This window comes from Girardinichthys multiradiatus, chromosome 14 (assembly GCF_021462225.1).
Source record: "Girardinichthys multiradiatus isolate DD_20200921_A chromosome 14, DD_fGirMul_XY1, whole genome shotgun sequence".
Taxonomy (NCBI): Eukaryota; Metazoa; Chordata; class Actinopteri; order Cyprinodontiformes; family Goodeidae; genus Girardinichthys; species Girardinichthys multiradiatus.
The window spans coordinates 24,716,401-24,742,690 of NC_061807.1; the positions used below are offsets into that span (position 1 = coordinate 24,716,401).

At 39.8% G+C, this 26,290-nt stretch overlaps 1 protein-coding gene across 1 annotated transcript in view; it reads left to right on the plus strand.

Annotated features, from left to right (window-relative positions):
* Nucleotides 1-26,290, plus strand: part of LOC124880928 (phospholipid-transporting ATPase ABCA1-like) — a 283,949-nt gene that overhangs the window by 14,950 nt on the left and 242,709 nt on the right. Inside the window, exons 3-9 of the mRNA XM_047386373.1 lie at nt 1,068-1,161; nt 3,025-3,166; nt 3,292-3,419; nt 8,018-8,136; nt 8,743-8,940; nt 20,392-20,478; nt 20,577-20,772. Coding sequence (XP_047242329.1) covers nt 1,068-1,161; nt 3,025-3,166; nt 3,292-3,419; nt 8,018-8,136; nt 8,743-8,940; nt 20,392-20,478; nt 20,577-20,772 — 964 coding nt within the window. The remainder of the gene's footprint in view (nt 1-1,067; nt 1,162-3,024; nt 3,167-3,291; nt 3,420-8,017; nt 8,137-8,742; nt 8,941-20,391; nt 20,479-20,576; nt 20,773-26,290) is intronic.

Below are 26,290 nucleotides of genomic sequence, written 5' to 3' on the forward strand. Positions count from 1 at the left end.
TCCTGGTGATCAGCATCTGTTTTGCATATTCATCAAGGCAAACATGCTAGAAAGTTTGCTCCTGCTGTTCTGCTCTTTTACACATGCAATTCGATTTGTACGTGTTTTTATACACGCACACCTTTTGGAGATGGGGCCCGTGCTGTGCCCTGAGAGGGAAAATCGAAAAAGTAAAGCCCTGAGGTCAACATTTGTGCTTTGTTGGTTTGTCTTCCCACACCTTTCCCTGATGTTGAAATAAAAACTTGACATGCCGCAAGAGACTCTGCCTGCAAGGTGGCGAGAAGTGGTTGTATTAACACAAAGAAGTGGTTGACACTCTTTTTTTCCTGGAGAGGATTGAGTGTGGCAAGGAAATGATAAGGAGTGTGTGATAGCTTCAGTTTAGGGAGTTACTGGCAGAAACTGCTCTCTCAATCTTAGGCTTGGTGTAATAGCTGGAGAAAACTGAGGAATACTGATGTAGTGTCATGAACCGAGCTCAAACTTCAACATTTTGTTGTATATATGTATAACAATATTCTCTGTTGTACATTATAACATTCTGATAGGACACAAGGTTACAATATTTTCTGTTTAGGCTGTTATTGTGGCTTACGTGTGTAAATAGATGGTAAAACAAAAAACAAAAAATCTCTGTCTTGGGATTTAATATCCAACTGAAAACATATATCCATCTAAAAAGAAAAATATTTTCTGTGCACAAACTAAATTATAACAAAAAGAGATTTAGAGTTATATGACAGACCTGTCTCTATGTTTGCTAGTTAGCTTTCTTGTCATTTGCTGGATAGTTAAACCTGGTTACCTGGCTGCGCTTCCTATGTCTATATAGCTGACTATAATCCCACAGGTAATGACCACATTTTCCCAAAATGTCAAGGTTTTTGTTAATAGTGACTCCAATTCTAAAAGAGTTGATGCACTCTGCAAACCTTTTTTTTTTAGCCTTGCGGGGATTCATTATTGACTGATGATGAAGTAATGCAAATGATTCCCTCTACAATAACAAGGATGTATTTCATAAGCAAAACATTTGAATGAAATGAATGTTGTCTTTGTTGCAGGTGCGGCTGGTTGTGGAGTTGCTGTGGCCTCTGTTTCTTTTTTTCATACTGGTGGGAGTGAGGAGTACCAATAAGCCATTTTACAAAGGCCAATGTAAGTAAAACACAATGCTTATCCTGCAGATAAAGCAGTCTGGCTTTTTTGTACCTTTGAACATTTTTCTCCAATGTGTGAGATTTGAATTGACACTATTACAAATATAATCAACTGAAATTGCATTTATTACTTGGGGGAGGTGGGGACAACATATTTTTGCATGTATGCAACACAGCATTTATGAAAATGAAACAAGATTTTTGCATAACCTTGGGGAAGACTAAGCAGAAATAAAAACTGTGTTTTAAAGAATTAGTGTAGAATATTTGAGGACAGATTTGAATAGTTCACGAACTGTGGTTTTTATGCTTGTCTAACTCCAGAGGGCCTGGATGGATTTTAAGCGCTTTCTGGACCTTGTAAAACCAAAGCAAAGGCTGTGGCCCCCTTCTCAGCACAAAGTCAAGCTTGATCCTAGTGTTGGGTGGACTCTGCAAGAGCTATATATTGTAAATGATCCTGTTTGTGGTATTTAGTGACAGGATCTCAGGGCATGCTCACAAAAAGAAACCTCAGGGTTGCATCTTTACTTTTTGTGCTTTTGGCTATGAGAGCAGCTTCGGTTGGAGGTCATGGTTCCACCTAAAGGTGGATTGCTCCCTTTGGATTGGATGTCAGTGTCTGCCTTAAGCAACAGAATTGTTTAAGTATCTTGATGTTTTATTTATGAGTGATTTAGGATGAAGCGGGAGTTTCAGAAAATCTCCAGTTTAGGTGAAGAAAGAGCTAGGCCAGAAATAAAAGGTCTTGATTTTCTGACCTGGCTACAATTCAGCCTTCACCTGTGATGACGAGATATGGATCATGATTACAAGATCCCAGATACAAGTGGCTAAAATGAGTTTCTTCTGTAGGGTGAATTAGCACAGCCAGAGATCATCTGCGGTGAGTTTTGAGTAGAGCTTCAGACCTGGGCATCTACCATTGAAGACTTTCTGTGCACATTTCATTGGGAGGACACCCTGGTACAGACACAGAATACTCTTGAGGGAAATATATATTCCTTCTGGCTTTGGGATCCACCAGAATTAGCTGGACAGTGTTGCTGGAGATGTTTGGGTTTCCCTACTAGACCTATTATCCCTGTGACCCAATGGAAGATAAGCGGAAGATAATAAATTGATATATAACTCTAAGATAGTTCTCATACCATTAAAAATAATTGAAAAACACTCCCTTTTAGTGTTTTCACAAATGAAATTAAGGTTTCACAAATGTCAAAGTGTGTTAAAAGATGTTTGTTCAGTGAATTATAATTCACATCAGAATTTCTATGTCTTAAATATTTTCGATTTTAAACTAGAGCTGATCAAAAGTAGTCCAGGTTCAGTGAAAAAAACATCACCTAGGTAGTGATAATAAGCCCTGAAGTGGATGTAAATTTTAGTGTTGCTAGCAACTAAATATTAGCCGGTCACAGTATTTTCATAGTGCTTATAAACTGCTTGGATCTGGTCTTTTTTTGTATTTTCTCTACTTTTTCTCAAATAGGATGTCGTCCATATACCTTGACTGTGTGGGAAAGCTACTTTTAAGCATTTGTTAGCAACTGTTGTCAGCTAGCCTGATGTCAAACCTGTCAACACAGCAAAGAACACTTACTTTCATAGCTCAAACTAATAGTCTAAAACGTATAGGACATCAAGTTTAAAGCACTCGTATTTATATCTATTGCTTGAAGTAATAATGATAGTAGCTCACACTTGCAATTCACCAAGTTAAGTCACATGCTAACAGCATCTGGATAGTGCATCACTATGACCTGAGTTATTATACCGTTTTAATATCAGTGGATCTAATTTAAATCTTTACCCACCAGTAAGGCATATTCAAAAAATGTAGCTCTCTTTTTTCCTTCAGGTCACTACCCAAACAAAGCCATGCCATCTGCTGGCGTTCTGCCCTGGCTTCAAGGTATGATATGTAACATCGACAATCCCTGTTTGAACCACCCAACACCAGGAGAGACACCAGGCCAAGTCAATAACTTCAACAACTCCATGTAGGCTCTGGAAATATATAAAATAATAATATAACACAACACTGTGATGTATTTCTTCATTACAGTGTTATTTTTTTTATTTTATTTCAACAACTTGTGATCTTTTCCATCTTTCAATGTGCCAGAATTGCTGGGATGTTGATAGAGCTACAGTCTGTTTTGGCAGACAGGTCTATCCTCAGTCAAGTGCAGTTGCTGGTAGATGATGTTGACCGGTGGACCTCAGTTTTGACAAAGGCTGACCCTGGTAAAGGTAATCAGACTGGTAAACATGATAGCAATGCATAGTTTTAGTGGACTGGTATGCTGTTTTATATATGTATATCTATACTGTGCATATATACATTACAGACAAAACGTTTGGACACATCTTCTCATTCAAAGAGTTGTCTTTATTTTCATGACTATGAATATTGTAGCTTTACACTGAAGGCATCAAAACAATGAATTAACACATGTGGAATTATATACTGAACAAAAAAGTGTGAAACAACTGAAAATATGTCTTCTAGGTTCTTCAAAGTAGCCACCTTTTGCTTTGATTACTGCTCTGCACACTCTTGACATTCTGTTGATGAGCTTCAAGAGGTAGTCACCTGAAATGGTTTCACTTCACAGGTGTGCCCTGTCAGGTTTAAGAAGTGGGATTTCAAGCCTTATAAATGGGGTTGGGACCATCAGTTGTGTTGTGCAGAAGGTGGATACAGTACACAGCTGATAGTCCTACTGAATAGACTGTTAGAATTTGTATTATGGCAAGAAAAAAGCAGCTAAGTAAAGAAAAACGAGTGGCCATCATTACTTTAAGAAATTAAGGTCAGTCAGTCCAAACAATTGGGAAAACTTTGAAAGTGTCCCCAATGCAGTTGCAAAAACCATCAAGTGCTACAAAGAAACTGACTCACATGAGGAGCACCCCAGGAAAGGAAGACCAAGAGTCACCTCTGCTGCGGACAATAAATTCATCCGAGTCACCAGCCTCAGAAATTGCAGGTTAACAGCAGCTCAGATTAGAGAACAGGTCAATGCCACACAGAGTTCTAGCAGCAGACACATCTCTAGAACAACTGTTAAGAGGAGACAGTGTGAATCAGGCCTTCATGGTAAAATAGCTGCTAGGAAACCACTGCTGAGGAAAGGCAACAAGCAGAAGAGACTTGTTTGGGCTAAAGAACACAAGGAATTGACATTAGACCAGTGGAAATCTGTGGTTTAGAACTCCTTCAAGATTGTAGGAAAACCATTTCAGGTGACTACCTCTTGAAGCTCATCAACAGAATGCCAAGAGGGTGCAGTGCAGTAATCAAAGCAAAAGGTGGCTACTTTGAAGAACCTACACACACTCACGTTTTTTGTTCAGTATATAATTCCACATGTGTTAATTCATAGTTTTGATGCCTTCAGTGTGAAGCTACAATATTCATAATCATGAAAATAAAGAAAACTCTTTGAATGAGGTGTGTCCAAACTTTTAGTCTGTACTGTATAGATAGATAGATAGATAGATAGATAGATAGATAGATAGATAGATAAATAGATAGATAGATAGATAGATAGATAGATAGATAGATAGATAGATAGATAGATAGATAGATAGATAGATAGATAGATAGATAGATAGATAGATAGATAGATAGATAGATAGATAGATAGATAGATAGATAGATAGATAGATAGATAGATAGATAGATCTTGTACAAGGGTTGGACAATGAAACTGAAACACCTGGTTTTAGACCACAATCATTTATTAGTATGGTGTAGGGCCTCCTTTTGCGGCCAATACAGCGTCAATTCGTCTTGGGAATGACATATACAAGTCCTGCACAGTGGTCAGAGGGATTTTAAGCCATTCTTCTTGCAGGAAAGTGGCCAGGTCACTACATGATACTGGTGGAGGAAAACGTTTCCTGACTCGCTCCTCCAAAACACCCCAAAGTGGCTCAATAATATTTAGATCTGGTGACTGTGCAGGCCATGGGAGATGTTCAACTTCACTTTCATGTTCATCAAACCAATCTTTCACCAGTCTTGCTGTGTGTATTGGTGCATTGTCATCCTGATACACGGCACCGCCTTCAGGATACAATGTTTGAACCATTGGATGCACAATCAATGAAGACTGGCTACCAGGCTGGTCCAATTTAGCCATGAAACCTCCCACACTAAAATGACAGGTTTTTCAGTTTCATTGTCCAACCCCTGTATATATATCTTAAATGTCATGTTTTCATTAGCTGTGAGTGGAAAATCATCATAATAAAAAAAACAAAGCCTTTAAAACATCAGTCTGTGTGTAATTAATCTATATATTGTGTTTTACTTATTGAATTGGGTAAATAAATTGAATTTTCAAAAATATTCTAATTTATTGAATAGGACTGTGTATGTATGTATGTATGTATGTATGTATGTATGTATGTTTAATAAAATGTTTAATATAACATATTATATTAATATAATGTTAAATTATTACACATAGTTCTGGATTATGTTTTTTGTCAGTCACTCTGAGGTCTTCCAAGAATGTTATTAAAGTTAAAGTAAAACTAACTAAATGAAAAAAAAAAAATCTAAAACAAAATCTAAAAGATTACTTTTGTAGTTAAGCGTGGAGAATTTTTGATCACGGTAACAGTTGAAGACAAGCATTTATGATGCTTGGAGGAGAACAGATCTTGTGGGTGAAAGGTCAAATTTGGTATATTGATGGTCACTATACAATGCCACAATAGAAAAAATAAAAAATAAAGCTAAAATAGTGCACCCATTCCTTTATTAAACTGCACTCCATCAAGGAAAGTATCCCCATCATGTGGATGACAAGTTAGAGGATTTGTTATTCCCCTTTATCCCTTAAAAACAATGGTGTGCGATTATTTATGATGCAATTTGCTATGCAGACTGACAGATCGTTTGTCTTGATAAGCTGCTGTTTTGCATTAGGCTCATTTAGTCTGATGATATTCAGATTTTCATACTGCACCTAATTTGCAAAAAGCCAATAGAGGGAGGGAGAAGGGGAGGGCTGTGCTGTTCAACAAGCGGCTTTTGGGCCATTTGCATTTTGGGGTCACCGGCTTGTAATATACAAGATTAAATCCATCAAAGATCTAAGCCTGGACATAATTAATGGCACTTGCTCTCTGAGAGGAGAGCACAAAAGATCATTAAGAAGGAAAGGGAATGGAGTGCTATCAAAAAGGCTAAAATGGCAAAAGGGATTGTGTTGTCCTTTCTTTTTTGTTTTGTTGTGACCATGGGCTGATTAAGAGGACCCAGGTGGTCATTTGTGCAAAGCATGTTCTGTTACCTGGCAATCTAAGCCACCTGCAGTCATCAGAAGCATAATAATTGCCATCAGTAGGATTCACAAGGTGAAAGCTAAGTTTCCTTTGATGTAATTAATTCTAGTCATGTCTACAATACATCTGTCATAACTGGACCTGTCCCACCCTATCCAAATAATTGACTGTGGTACCCACATCACAATTACAAAAGCTGTAATTTAATTATTTTATGTGGTCTCTTCATCATCAGCCGCAGTGCAAGCTGGACTCACAGGAAGTGGTAAACACTCACAGAACGAAAATATCATGGGTTTTTGGTGTAGGCTCACAGAAGCGGGACCCGTGCTGAGCAGCATCATTGTTTCTTTCAGTGATGACGTGTAACAGTGAAGTTATTTTTGGAAACTGACTCTACTTTTTGGTAGCTAATTAACAGAGAACAGTTTGGTAATCGTGTGGGAAATGTGGATCATCAAATCATCTGTTTGTACACTCACATGCAGCTCAAATGTTCGGATTTAACTACAACTGCAATGAAGAGTGCAAAGGAAAACAGTGCAGATTTAGTACTAACATTTATTGAATAGATTTTATGTCTGTGTTTCTCTGGTCATATATTCTGGATCAGCATCCTGCTGAAAGATCCACTGCTGACTCCCTTTGAGTTTTCCAGCAGGCTAGCAGATTTCAGTTTAAATTGTCCAGGTATTGCAAAGCTCAAGGCTGATGGAAGAAAATCAGGCCCACAACATCACAGATCCTCCACCATACTTTACAGTAGGCATAAAGTGGTTTTCCTCATATTCATCATTTGTGTGACATCATAACCACTTGGATTATGTGTTGCCAAAAAACTAAACCTCATCTGAACAAAACACATGGTTCCATTTAAAATCTCAATAGAACAAATAAAAATGCCAGATAGGACAGAAAATACTTTTTCCTGGCATGTTTCCGAAACAACCAGTTTGCATATGGATAGCACCTAATATGTTTTAAAAAAAAAATACTTGGTGACCAGAATAGCCGTCCAATAAAAATACAAAAATTAAAACATTCTTTTTATTTATATTTTACCCTGATTTTTTTTCTCATTTATCAGGAACCAGCCCTTTCATTGGAAGCCAAATGACCCACAATCTCAAAATGGGAAAAGTGCTTTTGCTTATCATGTTTCACCTTCAGCTTTATAAGCAGCATACTGTATGTGTCAAACCCAAGTCAAATTTTGCTATCCTAAATTACCACTGCTTTGAAGATATCAACATCAGTTTGGATATTAGGTGCTAGGTTTCCATTATGACAAATAGCACCAGATCACACAGATTATCACATGAATTCAATTTTGTTTTTGTAATGGGACGCACCAAAACTCAGCAGGATAGACAGGGAGCTGCAGGTATGCACATGTATTTTTCATTTGTAACCAAATCTATGAAAATGATGTTTTTTTTAAACATTAGGTATACTTTTGTTCTCCAGATAAGCCACATTTCTGAACCTTATGCATAATTGTGCATATACACCATTTATCAGTATTTTCCATATTTCTGTTTAATTAGAAATCCTAAGAAGTATTCTACGAGAGAATGAAACCTTCACCACCCATCTGACAAAGGATTTGTTGGTTCCACCAGCTGTAGTCCAAAGCCTAATGGATGCTAAGATTCAACTCAGTCCTGTAAGTCCTCTGCAAAGAACTGCAAAACAACAAAGTGTTGTTCCCATTTGTACCCATTCTTTACATATCTTAGTTACTAAAGGAATTCAAATACTTTTATGAATATAACTGAATGTGGCAGAAATTACATTTCTGAGCATTTCACGCTGAAATGTCGTGACCAAGAGCAACCATTGGAGCTTTTTGTCTTGACATGCAGTCTAAGTGCACTGAAGTTTGTATGACGTTTTTAACATCCAGCAATTAGTAGATTGTTATATCAAGGATATTAATTAGATAAATTACCTCATTTAAGCCCAATGTTATCTGTAGTAAATGTTATCAAATAAACTGGAAAATTACAATAATTTTTACTAAGAAGGAAGATTAAATGCATTGAACAATAACTAAAAGATTACCACTAACTAGAGCATTTTGATGTCAAGAAAGCCTGGAAATATGAAAACAGTAACAAGATGTTTTTGTAAAATGGTGGGAGGGAAAAAGCCACAAAGGCTTACCATTAAACGGGAGAATAAACTCCTCATCTGACCCGAAAGGGTTATGTATAGATGCAAAGTTACCTTGTTTGCCAACGTTTTGCCAAGGTTTGTGTTTATTTTTCAGATGATGGGTATCCCAAGGCCTGGCAATGTGAGGAGCTTCCTGTGTGAGGGGACGGATCTGGATGGCTATGTCCAATTTAGCAGCCAAGCTGAGAGGGAGGCTTTTCAAAATGTCAGCTGCTCCCTCAGTCAACAGCAGCTGATTAACACCCAGCAAGTCCTTCTACAAAACATGGATATCAGGAAAGTGCTTTCAGGGGTAAGCCTCTTCCCTGCCAACCTTTACAGAACCAACATATCTCCAAACTTGTCCAACAAACTTTGCCTAGCAAGTTTTGGTTACTTAGAAATCTTGACAGATAATAATGATCGGTTTGTGCTTTTAAATTAGAACTGAAATTTCTTTAGCTTCTGAAAATGACTTAAGGTGTGGCGGTTTATTAGCACTTATAAAATTTAAACCTGATTTCTAAGACATTAAAGAAGATTTTAATGTAACTGCAATTAAGAGCTAACCCAATACTTATTAGAGTTGCTCTGATCTCAGTTTTGTAGCCATAGGTGATTTTAAATGAATGTGGATTCTCTTTCAGAGCCATAATATAGCGACATCAGCACTCAAAACGTTTTTTTCTAGCCCCCCTACCATGAGTGGTCATACATGTTTTATATGAGTATAATTGTTGTAAAACAGTTTTGCTGATATTACTAGGTTTAGATTTGAATAGGGAATTTAGCACTTTATATTGCTGATTATTGCAGTTTGCAAAAACGACCCTGTCTGTATTCTTAAATATGGCAGGTTTTATCTTAATGCTGAGATTTTGAAAATGAAGCAAATATTTCCTAATCCAACATGTTCCACGACAGAGACTAGAACTTGAAAGGACAAAACAGACCATTCTGTACTCTGTTCAGTCTTCTTGTAATCTGCTCAAACTCTTGCTCCCAGACAACATTTGACATGTGTTATATTGTTAAAATATAGTTTACTTTTAAATACTTAATTAGGTTATGTTCATAATTCACCTCCTAAAAAATTAGAGCATGTTAGATATGACAAGAAGCTCTGATAAAAGTTTTTCAATGTTAGTAGATTTTGACGATCAATTGGAACAAAGAATGTGAGCATTTTACCAGCTCATATGGTTGATTTTCTCCTCTTATATTTGCTGACATAAACAGATGACCAGATTTTAAATAAAGTGCCTTTGCGTCACATTTTTACAATTTTGCTGTCAGGAAGCAAGAAATTGTGACAGAACAGTCTTTGGCCTATTTAAGTAATTTTTTAGCGCCTGCTTTAAAAGAAGTAGTTGGTGCTTGAATTAGATAAATGGATCACATTTAGGCACATCAAAAGACAAAAACCTCTAATTAAAGACATCTTGTCTGTTATAGTCATGCTAGAGAGAAGAGAAGTTACAAAATGACTGTTCCTAATTTGCCAATTTTGTTCGCTCTTCTGGTCTCCATTGTTCAAGCTGACTTACAACGAATCTGCAGAATTATTCATCTTCTAACCTATTCAGGCATTGTCACTTTACAACCTCAAAGTTCTGTGTATTTTTTAATGAGAGAACAGCACAATGTAGTATATAATTCTAAAGTGGACACAAAAGAGCACAGGGTACAATCCTTTACAAATACAAATGCATTTGGATTCAGCTCCCTGTAGTATTTTACTGTTGAATACAACCCAATGAGGTTGGGGACATGGAATCAGATTGGGTCATGTTCACGACCAAAACTTTCACTTGGTCTATAGTAAGTTCTGGGAAACCATTTAGTGGCTCAGAAAGGGGAAATAGAGGCCTGCCCACCATGTGTGGAACTGCAGGCTTTGACTAAAAATATTGTTGGGAGATGGAAGAAGCACTTTGAAGATCTCTTCAATCCGGTCAGCATGAGGTGGAGGCAAAGCCTGAAGACTAAAGAGAATGTGAATTTATCACTGTGGCAGAGGTACCAAGGTAGTTCAAAAGCTCCTTACTAGCAGGCTGGCAGGTGTGGGTGAGATTTGGGCTAAGATGCTGAAGTCTCTGGACATTGTAGAGCTGTAATGGTTGACACGCCTCTTCAATATCACACAGAGAACTGGAATAACACTGGTGGATTGGCAGACTGGGGTGGTGCTGCTGATTTTTAAGAAACAAGACTGAAGAGTATGTTTGAGAGGAGGTTCTGACTGAATGTTGAAACTCAGATTCAGAAGACGTTCTGTAGCTTTGGTCCTGGCCATGAAACAGTGGAGCAGATCTTTACCCATGCAGAACTGCTGAGCAAACACAACTTTTTGTACTTTATAATGTATTTTAGGTCATGTTATGTTTAAAAGGCTATAAACAGACTGAATATATTATATATTGTACGTTTTACACATTAGAAATTGACTTTAAAGCCCATTTTCACATTAGTTTTAGTAATAAATTTATTTCAGCAGCAAAAAAATCATAGAAGCCATTTGGATGCCAAAAGGCTCTTTTTAGTGAGCTGAGTAATAAGATCCCACTCTGGTAAAAGAGCAGTAATTCCCATTACTACGTATCACAAAAAAGTCACGACTGTAGCTGCAGCAAAACTTGGCCCTATAGACTGTTAGAATAGAGGTCTCAATTTATATTTAATGCCACACAAGACTTTTTTTTGTAAAGAAAATTTTAAACTATCAATTCTATTCTACTTTAGTTACATGGTACTTTGTGTTGCACATTAACATAAAATCCTCATAAAATACATCGAACTTTGTTGTAATGATAAGTGAAGTTTGTACAGTGCCGTCTTAATGATAAAAAATTTAATCTTCCAGTCTGCCAGAGGCTCTAAGAATTTAAGAGGAGGAAGTTGGAGAATAATTTCAGTCAAAAATTACAGGCAAACGCCTATCAATACCTTAACACTGCATTATTATCATTGGTGTTGATTTGTTTTTTTTTTTGTTTTTGTTTTTTTATGCCAACCTCTGAGCTTATTAATGTTTTCACTTTCTTCAATTTATTCAAGTACATAGGAGTTATTCATTAAATGAAATATTTCCCTATAGTATTTTGAACAACTGCCTCCAGTTCTTTTGGGGATAATGGAAGCTGCACTTTTCTTTGACTTTATCTTTGAAAAAAAATAAATGGGACAGAAAATCCAATAAATAAGTGATAAGGCAGGAAGTTCATAGAGAGAGCTTTTTGAACAATTTAAGCCCACCGGCGTTTTCAGACATAGAAAAAAGCACGGCCCAGACAAGATATGGTGAAAAGCTTTTGAGCGCCTCAAGCAGATAGATGGAAGAAAACATCGGTGCCTTCACACTTAAAGCTTTACATTGCTGAGTGATTGTGATAACAACAACAGCACAAAGAAAAAGACAAGGGAAGGAGTCAGAGTTGATAAACTGAATTACTCGTACTCGTCGTCTTCTGCTTATCCGGGACCGGGTCGCGGGGGCATCAGACTCAGCAGAGACACCCAGACATCCCTCTCCCAAGACACCTCCTCCAGCTCCTCTGGGGGGAGCCTAACGCGTTCCCAGGCCAGTCGAGAGACATAGTCCCTCTAGCGTGTCCTGGCCCGTCCCCTGGGCCTCCTCCCGTTGGGACGTGCCTGGAACACCTCCCGAGGAAGTGTCCAGGAGGCATCTGGTATAGATGCCTGAGCTACCTCAACTGGCTCCTCTCGATGTGGAGAAGCAGCGGCTCTACTCAGAGCCCCTCCCGGATGGCCGAGCTCCTCACCCTATCTCTAAGGGAGTGCCCAGCCACCCTAGGGAGGAAGCTCATTTCAGCTGCTTGTATCCAGGATCTCATTCTTTCGGTCATGACCCAAAGTTCATGGTCATAGGTGAGAGTAGGAACGTAGACTGACTGGTAAATCGAGAGCTTCGCTTTTCGGCTCAGCTCTCTCTTCACCACAACGGACCGGCGCAGTGCCCCAATTACTGTGGCAGCCGCACCGATCCGTCTGTCGATCTCCCGTTCCATTCTTCCCTCACTCGTGAACAAGACCCTGAGATACTTAAACTCCTCCACTTGAGGCAGGATCTCCACTCCAAACTGAAGAGGACAAGCCACCCTTTTCCGGTCGAGAAACATGGCCTTGGACTTGAAGGAGCTGATCCTCATCCCAGCCGCTTCACACTCGGCTGCGAACCGCACCAGCACAGGCTGTAAGTCTTGGCTAGAGGGGGCCAGCAGGACCACATATTCTGCAAAAAGAAGAGCCGAAATCCTCTGGTCCCCAAACCAGAACCCCTCCGGCCCTTGGCTGTGCCTGAAATCCTGTCCATGAAAGTTATGAACAGGACAAGTGACAAAGGACAGTCCTGCCGGAGTCCAACATGCACCGGGAACAGGTCAGACTTAGTGCCGGCAATGCGAACCAAACTCCTGCTCCGCTTGTACAGAGACCGGATGGCCCCTAATAAAGGGCACCCGACTCTATACTCCTGGAGCACAACCCACAGGGCATCACAAGGGACACAGTCGAATGCTTTCTCCAGGTCCACAAAACACATGTAGACTGGTTGGGAAAACTCCCATGAACCCTCGAGTACCCTGTAGAGGGCATAGAGCTGGTCCAGTGTTCCACGGCCTGGACAAAAACCACACTGCTCCTCCTGAAGCCGAGGTTCGACTATCGGCCGGACTCTCCTCTCCAATACCCTGGCATAGGCCTTACCAGGGAGGCTGAGGAGTGTGATCCCCCTGTAGTTAGAACACACCCTCCGATCACCGTTCTTATGTAGGGGGACCACCACCCCAGTCTGCCAATCCAGAGGCACTGTCCCCATCCGCTACGCAATGTTGAAGAGGCGTGTCAACCATGACAGCGCCAAAACATCCAAGACTTGAGGTACTCAGGGCGGATCACATCCAACCCTGAAGCCCTGCCTCCGCGGAGCTTTTTAATCACCTCGGTGACTTCAGCCTGGGTGATGAAAGAGTCCAACCCCAAGTCCCCAGGCTCTGTTTGCAACAGGGAATCCTCGAAGTACTCCTTCCACCGCTCGATAGTGTCCCCAGTTGAGGTCAGCAGCCTCCCACCCCCACTGTAAACAGTGTTGGCGAAGCACTGCTCCCCCCTCCTTAGGCGGCGGACAGTTTGCCAGAATTGTTTCGAGGCCAACCAGTAGTCCTTCTCCATGGCCTCACCTAACTCCTCCCAGGCCTGAGTTTTTGCCTTTGCCACCACCCGGGCCGCGACACGCTTGGCTTGACGGTACCCGTCAGCCGCTTCAGGAGTCCCACAAGCCAACCACAGCCGATAGGACTCCTTCTTCAGCTTGACAGCATCCCTTACTGCTGGTGTCCACCACCGGGTACGGGGATTGCCGCCGCAACAGGAACTGCAGACCTTATGGCTGCAGCTACAAGGAGCAGCATCGACAATAGATGCGGAGAACATGGTCCACTTGGACTCTATGTCTCCAACATCCCTCGGAATCTGGTCAAAGCTCTCCCGGAGGTGGGAGTTGAATACATCCCTGGCCAAGGGCTCCGCCAGACGTTCCCAGCAGACCCTCACTATGCGCTTGGGCCTGCCAAGTCTGTCCGGCTTTCTCCTCCTCCAGTGGATCCAACTCACCACCAGGTGGTGATCAGTGGACAGGTCAGCCCATCTCTTCACCCGAGTGTCCAAAACATGCGGCCGAAGGTCTGATGATATGACAACAAAGTTGATCATCGACCTCCTGCCTAGGGTGTCCTGGTGCCAAGTGCACTGATGGACAACCTTATGTTTGAACATGGTGTTCATTATGGACAATCCGTGACTAGCACAGAAGTCCAGTAACAAAACAGCACTCAAATTCAGATCGGGGAGGCCATTCCTCCCGATCACGCCTCTCCAGGTGTCACTGTCGTCCCTAGAGCCAGCCTAAGCATCCGGAGATCTGGTCGCCGAGGTCTCCACCTTCGTCCGCCGCCCATTCTTCTTTGCACCAGTCCCTCACGGTTCCCCCTGCAGGTGGTGGGCCCACTGGGGGATGGCCTCGCGTCTCTTGTTTGGATTTGGCCCGGCCGGGTCCTGCGAGGAACAACCCAGCCACCAGGCACACTCCGATGAGCCCCGACCCCAGGCCTGGCTCCAGGGTTGGACCCCGGCTCCGCCGTACTGGGTGACGTCACGTGCCGCGATTTAATAGTTGTAAATAAACTGAAGTTGATGTAGTTTTCATGCCTTTGAGTGTGGAGGAATTTCAGTACTTTATTTGTGGCTGATGAAGAAAAAGGTCATTTAGTATGAATAAATAGTTTTCATCTCTGATTAATGTCAGAAGCTCCAGTTGTCTTCATGTGTACTACACATTTTTGTAGACATTATGTTGGATTATGTTTAGTTACAGTTGGTGCAATAGTCTCCAAATCCCTTGAACTTTTTCATATTTTCTTACGTTACAAACATAAAATTAAACATTTTATTGGGATTTTATGTAACAAACCAACACAAAGTTGGCCAATTGTAAACTAGATACATGGCTTCCAGGCTTTTTCTTCAAAAAATTTGAAAAGTCTCGCATGCATGTGCAGTGACCCCCCTTTACCTGAATAGGATATGTGCAACAAAGTAAATGAAAAACCGTTTCATTAGTAAACAGAGTCCACTTGTATGTTATTTAATCTCAGTATAAATGCAGCTGTCCTGTAAGGACCTTTTAGGATTGTAAGAGAACATTGGGAAAATAAATGGTACAACAAAGATCAAGGTACACAGCAGACAGGTCAAGGAGAGAGCTGAAAAAAAGTTTAAAGCAGGATTTGGTTATAAAACAGGATCTGCATGTTTGGCCATCTCACAAAGCAATGTTCGATCCATCACCTGAAATTGGAGAAATGTGTTACACTATCTGGCCAGGTAAAGAAAGAGTTAATCGGAGAACCAGCCAAGAGACCAGTGGTAACTCTGGTAGAGTTGCAGATGTCCACTGCTCAAATGGGACAATCTGTAAACAAGGCAACTTTTACTTCGGCACTCCTGGATTTTTGTAAATGTGTCCCTCTTCTAACAGGGATCTAGCATGTCTCTCAGCATCTCAAAAAAGCTCTGTAGAGGCCTGTTGATTAACTTGTTTATTTGATTTGGGTGTGTTGAGCAAGTGGAATATTTAAAACATGTAAGACAGTGACCCTTGAAGACTGATACTGGACATCACACCAAGTGTTAGCATGGGCCAGTCAATTTGAAATCTGATTGAGTCTCTAAGGCAAGACATATGTTCTCCATCCAATATGACAGCACTTTTTTACAAAGGAAAATGGAAAGTATTAGTCTTTTTATGTAAGTCTGGTAGAGCCATACCCTGAAAGACTTGCAGTTGAACAAAATGTAGTTCAACAAAATGTTTACTCAGAAGAGCTATATAAAATGCAAACCACACTTGACAGATTTAGATTCATACGAAATTTGAAAACCATCTATCATTATCCATCTACTTTACAATCATGCAGTAGTTATGCAGATCTTGGGGTTGGTCTATCATCTAAAGTCTCGATTAAATACAAAGACGTTTGTGATTAAATTTTGACACTATGTGGAAAAAGCTCAGGGCATATTTTTTTCAAGGCATTGTATATCATTCTGATTCTCACATTGAAACAAAAATGTTTACAATCAGAAAGCAGGGATGTTATTGACTTGATGTACCTTTTTAATTGGACTTTTTGTCCACCCATCAGTAACACTCCAGTAAATTCATCTTGCTAATTTCCTTCTCTCGTTAACAATGAAAGTCAATACCCATTCTACTTAAAAAGACGTCAGGCTGTTGTTTGAACAGTGTTTACAAAGTGGCCTAATTTCATTTTCCTAAAAATGACTGATTATGAATTTTCTGTATGAATAACCCAGGCATGTCGTCTTCACTCAGCAACTTTCTTGACCCTTGTCCTGCATGCATTTCTATGATTCGGAAGTTAAACCACCAGGGGCAAACCAAGCACTAAAGGCTACCGTTGACACTTGATGCATGAAAGTGACAGTGGTTGAAAGGGCGTGCCATTTATTTCTCCTCATCACATTCATCTTGTGGGCTTTCAGAATGTCACAGGGACGCTAAGTAGTAAGAGTGCCATTTTAATACAATTGTTTGAATAATACTGAGGCAAAGGTTATGCATATACCATTTAGGTGAACATAAACAGACCAATACTGTCCATATTTATTGGCATGTGGTAGTAAAGATGTTAAATAGCCCTAAAATCTTATTTTATTGCAGTAGAATAATGTTATGTTGAAAACTTTGCTATAGTTCTTTATCAGTGAGCTTTGGAGATTTGTTTTGCCTATCTTACCATCCTCCTTACTGGGTGTGATAGCAACAAATACTTAAATACAAATTTTAATGTGTTTGCCAGTTGTTTTTGTTCAATTTTGTTTTTTATTTTTGTGGCACTAGGGGCCTGTTTTTGTAAGTTGACCATCAGGAAATGGGGTAGAGGGAGAGGAGAAAACATACACCAAAGTTTAATGGGACTCAAAACTGTGAAGGCTGCGTCAAGGGCTGCAGTGTCAGCAGGAGTCGCACACTTTTCCCCTGTGCCACCGCTGTGCCCAGATTTGAAGTACTTTCAAACTGATCATGCGCTTACGAATGTTACAATACTGGGTTCACCACAATATGACCACAGTATTTTTTGTTGTTGTTGAAAAAATAAGAAATCTCAATTGTTTTTATTTTAACTTATAGGTTGTACAGAAGTAGAAAAATCTGTAATCAGTGCATAATGATTCAGTCCAGGTTGTCCACCTGTCTTTACACTGTTTGTCACAGATTGCCTGTAAAAAGGCCGGCTTGGCGTGCATGCATGGGTTCTCTCCATGTACTCTAGCTTCCTCCTACAGTCCAAACACATGACTGTTGGGGTACCTGGCTCTTCTAAATTACTCTTGGGCATTAGTGTAGGCATGGTTGTTTGTCCCGTGAGTCTCTGTGTTGCCCTGTGATAGTCTGGTGATCTATCCAGGGTGTGCTCCCACAACTCATTTTAATTATTGCTTTGACTGTAAATTTGGGCTGTTTAGGTGGTTAGCTCTTTTCATGTCATAATTTGTTGATTCATTAAGACCAATATACAGTACATCTGTATTACTTAAATGCCATGTTATCTGTCTTTCCCATTTTAGACAGTTCCTCAAAGAAAGTGACCTTTTTGTCATTTTGTGTTCATACTCTCCTTCTCTTTTTGTGGTGCTCAGATGGGATGCTACAGGTTAATAAAGAAAGGTTTCAGACAATCCAATCAAGTTTAAAAAATTTGGAAATATATTACAGAAAATATTTTATTTAGATTTATATTACCCACATGCTGTGACAAAACATGTTCTAAGCCAAAACATTATTACAGCGAATGAATGCTTCTATAGCAGTAGATGATTATTCGATACCCTACCCTACCAAGACATTTAGATTGAATCTCATAACCCGGTAAGCACCTTGGCACTTAAGTCAAAGGTACAGACATAAATAAAATGTTCTGCTCTAAAATGGGATGCTACTTTAAGCAGCCAATATGGGATCAGTTGTCAGAAGGTGTTCGTATGTAGAAAGAATCAAATCCATTATGTTAATGTATGTCATTAAAAATCTGTACAGCATTTAGTATGCTATGGCATCCAACTACACATTATCTTGGTCATTGTCACAGTAATGTATTGTTAATAAAGAAATATGTTACTAGATTGTGTTGTTTTTTGCTAGGGAAGAAAACTGGCTAAAATGTAAAGTATGCAGCATTGATATACATCAAAGTACACATTATTGTAGTTGAGAGAGATACTCAGAAATGTTAGTTACCTTTATGCTAGCTAAGGACAATTAAAATGCCAAACATCATCATTCAGAACTAGACTTTCCAAGGTTTTTTGTACCAGTGAAAATATTTTTTAATCAAGAAAACACATTTGTAAGTCACTGTGGCCATCATTGAGCGTGCCCCTAAAACTTTTAGTTAAAAATTCAAATCGAGCTACCCCTTCGCCCTCCCCTCAAATGACAAAGAACTGTAATGATTTCAACTCCTGCTGTGAAAGAACAAACAAGGGGGAGGGTGAAGATGGGGATTGGAAGAAAATGGTTTTGGCATCAAAGCTTGTTTTTTGTATTCTTTTTCACGTCTTCACATTACAACCACTTTAATGTTTTTATGGGAATCTTATATCACAGACTAACAAAAGGTAGTACAAATTGTGAAGAGGAAGGAAATGGGTGCATGGTTTTTAATAAAAAATTTTTTGTGACAAAAACAAATCTGTATTATACATTTATTTTCAGCCCAGTCAATGCTTTTTATGACCACATTTCCCTGTAAATACAGCATCAAGTAATTTGGGGTTTGTTTCCACTAGCTTTGCATAACTAGAGGCTGAAATTATACTCATTCTTCTCTGCAAAATAGCTCAAACTCAGTGAGACTGGACAGCGAGCGACTTGAATATGAATTATTAAGTCTTGCCAGATATGGGTTTTAAATTTTAACTTTAACTAGGACATTCCAACGACATTCCATTTTAGCTTTGTCTCCATGTTTCGGTTTGTTGTCCTGCTGGAAGGTGAACCTCTGCCCCAGTCTTAAGTTTGCAGCTTCACATACGTTTTGTTACAGGATTGCCCTGTATTCAGCTCCACTTTCCCATCAACTCGAATCAGCTGCACTGTCCTTGCTGAAAATGCATGTCGCAACAGCATGATTGTTCCACTTGCCATTTTCATGGTGGGGAAGATGTATTCAGGGTGTTAGGTTTCTGCCACAAACATTTTGCCTGAAGCCTACAGAGTTCAATTTTGGTCTCATTTGACCAGGTAATCTTTTTTCCCATGTTTAATGTGTCACCTACATAACTTGTGCAAACTGTGAAAACATGACTTCTTAGGACTTTCTTTCAGCACCAACTATCTTCATTTCATATGCAACTCTTGCATCTGGAGTGCAAAACTAATAGATGCCATGTTACAGATTTCTCTACATGTGCTGTGGATTTCTGCAGCCCCTCCATAGTTGTTAAAGGCCTCTCGGCTTCTGCTCTGATTATTGCTCTCCTTGCCCAGACTGTCAGTTTAGGGTGGACAACCATGTCTTTGTAGGCTTACAGTTGTGCAATACCTTTTCCATTTGCATCCTTTTCAATGCATTACTTGGGAACTCAGTGAGATATTTATTGTTTCTAACCTAAACCTGCTTTAAACGTCCCCACAATGTTCTCCATGAGATGTTTGCAGGGTTCCTTTGTCGCTGGTCTTTGTTCACTAATGTTCCCTAACAAACCTGACAGGCCTTCACTGAACATGTGCATTTATAGAGAGATATTAAATTACACGCAATTACACACTATGTACTAATTAGGTAACTTATGAAGATAAGAAATTGCACTGGACTTTATTTAGGGATCTCAGAGTAAAGGGGACTGAATGCAAATTTTGGGCACTTTTTGCTGATTTTTACTTGGAAAGAAACCTTGAAAGTCATGCATCATTTTCATTCTACTCCACAATTATGCCCCACTTTGTGCCGATCTGTCACACGAAATCCAAATAAAATAAAACAAAATAAAATAAAATATTTGTGGTTGTGAAATGAAAGAACACGAACAAGTGAAAGAGATATTTGTACTTTGTCCAGGCACTGTAGAGTTTGGCTTGTGTAATTTATTCTGTTGATAAGTTTAGGGTCAACATTCTCTCTGAGGCTCATTTCTAACAAAACTGTTTCAATTACTCCTTAAGCCCCCTTTTGCTCGGGACCTGAATTCGATGGACATAGAGGCACCAATGAGGAAAATGACTGCAGATGCACTACCACTGATCGAGAATGTTAGTGATAATAAAACTCACACTTGCAAAGAGGCTAAATTTACCCTAGATGATTAGAATTTAATTTGCTGTTTTCTTGTAACTATCTGATAACCCAGGTGGTCAGGCTGCAGAACTCCATGATCTTTAAGGCAGCAGAGTCCCTGGATTTTCAAGAGGACATGTTTGGAAGTGTTAACATGCTGCTGTGTGGGAAACATCCTAACTACAACTCCACCAACATGACCTTCAGTTTGCCTTCACCTACACAGATGGCTAACAATATGTCAACTTCCAGCATGGGCAACAGTTCTGGTAGGTGCCATAGAGATGTAATTTGTTTACAGCATGCAGCCACACAGATCCTGTTTTACAGCCGTAGATCTTTACTAAATTTAATAATAGCATCCAGCAAAAGCACAGAAAAACAGCAACCTGTGACGCTTAATGTGGGATGTCACAGGGACTGATTTGTGGTAATTTTACTGCCACACATTGCTTTTAATTGTGCTGCATTCTGAAAGTGGGAAATTACTGGGAATTACACAGGATTATCATGGGTGGCAGAACATCCCTGAGTGTTTGTAAAGCTTCTGTTTTATATTTTTTGTATGAGAATATGAGGGAGTTTTGGTGGAAAATTTTGAAAATACTTTAGAATTTAATCTTGCCATGCAACAGAAATGGACAGTGTCTCAGGTGAGGGAGCTGTTGAAGAGACAAACACTCGAAGTAATTATATTTCAGCCATTACACAGTTTAGACAAATTAGAGGAAACCTCTTGCATTTTCTGCTTATTTCCTCTCTCACCGTGCTGGTGGGGATGGGAAGATGAATTAGCAGGGCATGGTTGTACAGTCCTGCCAGCTGTGCAGGTTGCACAGGATGCGGCCACTTACGCACATCCAGAAGCAGGCACCTGTGACACAGTTGGCACTTTTGCTGGAGCTCGAAAACCGGGCTTGATTATGAATACATGCTTGCAGATTGAGTCCGTGGCTTGCATGTGCTCCAGCCAATCAACTCAGCTCTTTTCATTCCATTTAGAAGCTGTTTGCTCCCCAAACCAACATAACGATGTTTCATTAATGCAAAGGAAATTCAGCTTCTCTCAAGTGGAAGTGGATAGTAGTTTATAGGGTGGGTCAGAAACACATGGTGGAGATATATATACTATGCTAAAATTGGACATATGGCTTTCAAAACTTCCCACAGAGGACAGATGGTCCACAAAAACTTTTGATGAAGATTTAAGTCTTAATTAGCATTTTGTGGTATTTACAAATAACACAATTACCACCGCAGCCATATTCTTCAGCAAATTGCTAATTAAAGTAATATGTCCAACTGTTATCTGGATTTGTGTTAAAGTGGCTAAGCTAGCCTTCCAGTGGTTAACTGGAATGTTGGTTTGGTATGAGCATTCAGTGTCTTACCTGCAGTAGAGTTGTCTAAGTTTGGAGGTCAGTTATCACTAGAGAGTCTTGTGGCTTGTCAGAGTGATGCAAGTTCCAAAGGAGATTTATAGCATTTTTAAACATCTGGAGTTTCAGATATTTCAGGTAGCTCATGCAAACACAATTTCCAACAAATTTACATTGCCACCACTTTTCATGACATAGTTATTTACATAGAAGTGTACAGTTGTTTAAATTGAAGACCAGTTTGCTCTGCAGAACCTTAGCAATAGGGTTTTATCAAAGAAACTGGCCAGAAATGGATTTACTTCTCGGTTTTAATAAAGCGAAAGCAAAAAATATATTTAAAAAAAGCTATTAGTTTTGCATAGTGAACAATCGGATCACTGATGTGAGACGGGTGTAAGGATAGATGGGTATAAATAGTAGTGTCAATCCAGTATTGACAAAAAAATAGAACTTTCAGGGGGACTTGTTGGCTTAAGTAAACACTACGCAGCAGGGGTGACTTTTCATGCACTGCGACTTCATTCTGAAGCACTTTCATACAATATGATAAACTTTTCCTCTGATAAATACAATTCAAATAGAGTACAATATAATGAAGATCAGAAGAGTGTTCTAGCTCCAAAGGATTCAAGCTATATCTTTGGGCCAAAATATGATTGTGACCAACCACAAGCAATGATGGATGTTAACATGAATGCTCAGGTTGAAGCAAGTGCAGAAGATGATTGTCTTCAGAAGTTGGAACAGAATAGAATTTAAATAACTTTTCCCTCAGAGGGGAAATTCAGGTGTACCAGCAGCAAAATAAAATCCATGTAAGACCATGCCAATTCACACAAAGGTAAATATATAATAACACAGAGACACAACCCTGTCTACTCACATACTGTGGGCAGCCAGTGGGGTAGTCCAGTCTCCATTTCTGACAGCTCCAGCGTGTCCCCCTGAAGTCTTGGCTGGATGGTGAAATCAAAGAACATGATCCTCACAGTGCTTCCAGGCTTCTCCATGTGGGTCAGAGCTCTGTGTGGGAGGCAGGCGAACTGCTGTGGATCCTACAAAGATCCACCAGCCTCTCAAAGATCTTCATGAGATCAGGTCAGTGCTTCTGGCCTGTGGCTGCTGAGGTCCCTCGGATGCACTGGTAATACACAGGATGTTTTCCACAGCTGTGGTACTTTCCCAGCTTCAGGCTCATGTTCAAAATGTATCCCCTGATACCACACAGTTGACCTGTGCAGCCCCTCAGGAACCTGGGGCTGATGCCATTCAACCTTCACCTTGATCTTTCACAGCATGTTCCTTACCTGAAGTGTTGAATGGGACAGAGTGGTTGTGGGGGAGGGGGACTGTGGGATGGAGTCCTCTGAACCAGAGGGGTTGGGTGATAGCTAAGAGCTGAGATATACACAATATAAGCATCATGGGAATGTCAACCCTTCACACTGTTCAGGAAGGAGACAGATACTGTCCCCTGGGAATGACTGAACCCCACAGCAAACACAAACGTTAGGTAAAAATGTCAACAGTGAAGCAAATCCTGTGCTTGCACATGCTGAAATGCCACACACCAAAGAAAAATATATATTTTTTAAATGAACACAGATTAGTTTGCAAATAAACTTGGGCATAAACATCTTCATTTTGGTGACATGTTATGTGGTCTGATGAAACCAAAATATTAGTGTAACATAAGTGACAATGAGTACGTTTACATTTGCAGGCAGAATAAGGGGTACACTTCCTCAGAACACTTGCCCAACATTAAATTATGGGGTTTGCAGCATCATGTTGTGTCAATGTTTTGCTGCAGGAGAGACTGGTGCACTTGCCAAAATAGAATGCATTCTGAGTGAAGAATATTATCTTAATTTATTGAAGCAGCACCTTTAAATAACAGCCAGCAAGCTAAACCCTGGTTTCCTATAGACAATCATTCTAAACATACCTCTAAATTAAGTACGTGTTTGGAGGAGACCAAAGTCAGTGTTTTGGAGTGGCTATCACACAGCCATTATCTCATTGTGGTTATATCTAGGAAATCTGTGGCCAGAGTTAAAAAGGTGTACAAGAGCAAGTTGGTCTACAAAACCTGGCTAAGTTACACCAGTTCTGTCAGGAGGAGTGGGACAAAATTCTAGCGAATTATTGGGGAAGCTTGTGAAAGGATAGCAAAAACATTTGACTCATACAGTTTAAAAGCAGAGGAACTTAAGCTTTCCTGGAGATTTTCGATACATTAGGTGGATTTATTTTAGTTATGTGTCTCTCATATTAATAAGTCAATGCAGTGTTTGAATCTGTCAATATAGAACAGTAAAGATTTCCTCCACACTGCTGTGTGCCTAGTCGCAGTGTGAAGCTGCTGATGAGAAATTTGCTCCAAGTAGTCACACAGAAAACTGGTTCATTTACACAAGTTAGAAGAATCTAAAAAACTTCTTATAACAGGAACATGAGTGTGCTATTATACATGTTCTATTGATTTAATTAGTAAACGCAGGAGCATAGATTATACAAGTATTTGTGCATCAGCCTTTGATCTAACCCGGTGCCGACTTGGCCCTCATTGCAGGATAGCTTGCTTTTGAGGTCTGAATTATTAGTCTGAAGGTTGAGGACTCTATCAAGAATAAATGGGCAGATCGGGCATGCATGCAAGGGCACGCAAGGATTTTTGTGTTTTACACATCTATGTGGTAATTTGTGAATGGCAAAAAGAAGAAAAGAGCAGATAAGGTTCGTACCAAGTCATGCATAATAATTTATTAAAATGACTAAAGTGCACTTTAACATATCTGCTTCTTAGGAGGTGATGAGTCCATTTACGTTTCATCATCTATGTACGTTTGAGGGGGTGCACACAGATCCTTGTGCAGATGACTGAGTGCAGCTTAACATTTATGACCACTCAAACTGTTCACACTACACATGTACCAACTGGAAGGTGTGAAGCACTGCATTTCACTGTTAAAGTTTATTGCTCCTAAAGCCACTATGAACTGTTCTTTTTGGGAATAGGGTTCTGTAATCCTGATTATTGGATTCATTTCATAGAAAATGCAGCAAATATTCTAAGCCATAATACAAAATGTGTCCATGTACTGTTTAGTATATGCCTGCCAAACTAGGCTGGGCCTCTCTTTGCACGAATTACTGCATCAGTGCAGCGTAGGATGGAATTGATCAGCAAAAGGGTCTGCCGAAATGTTAAGGAAGCCCAGGTCGTGTCTCACATCTTCCTCTTTACAATGCTCTGTAGATTATCTATGGGGTTCAGGTTAGGTCAGTTTGCAGGCCAATCAAGCATAGTGATACCATAGAAATTTAAGAATGTATTGCTACTTTTGGCTGTAAGGGCATGTTCCAAGTCATACTCGAAGGTAAAAACAGCATCTTTATAAAGACTGACAAAAGAGGAAATCATGACGTGCTTTAAGATTTGTGACTTTGGAGTTGATAAAACACAGCAAACACCAACAGCAGATAACATCTTTATAAATTGCTACTGACTGAAAAAAAACACACTGGACTCCAAACATATTGGAATCTGTGCCTTTTCATTCTTCCTCCTGACTCTGGGGCCATGATTTACAAATTAAATGCTGAACTTTAATCAAAAAAGAGGACTTTGAAACACAGAGCAACAGCCCTGTCTTTTTTCTCCTTTGTCCAAGCAAGATGCTTTTGACGTCTCTGGTACAGTTGTCACCCTGGATACACATGTGTTTTGCAATTACAGCCATGGTTTTCATTCGAATGGGCTTTGCTTCACAATCCTTACAAGACTGTTGAAACCCTCTAGTTTATTTTACCAAACTCAGTTACTGTATTTGCCTCCAGTTTTAAATAAAAAATAAAAAAAGTTGTATCCATAAAGCACAACTCTAGGTTACAGTGTGATGTGTTTGGGGGCAGTTTGGAGAATAACTGAATGAGTTTGTTTCATAAAAGCTCTGAGCATTAGATCTGCAGTGAAACATCTTGTAGCTCTGTGCTCATTAGAGACCCCATAGTCCTGTTTCATTAAATGCTTGCTCTTTGGAGAAAACGGCACAAAATTAGATTTTAATAAGAAGCTGCTATTCACTGGGAATAAAGTTACTCTGTGGAGTGAAACTGCATGCTCATGCCAGTGCAAATTAGCAAAGACAGCATACCCTCCTTACATAATAAGCAGTAACATCTCAGTTAGCATGCTAATGGATTTTTCAGATCTGCTGTAGCATTTCACTGTGTTGGTCTATGTAAATGGATCTGGGATATGCAGTATGTCTGCATAATGGCCAATTATGCTTGTTGTGTAAGTCTAAAAGTACACTCTGAGGACCTGTGAAACAAAGGCCAGTACTTGGGTTTTTGCTAATGAATCAGCAACATCTCCTTTTAAGTTAACTGTGGACAA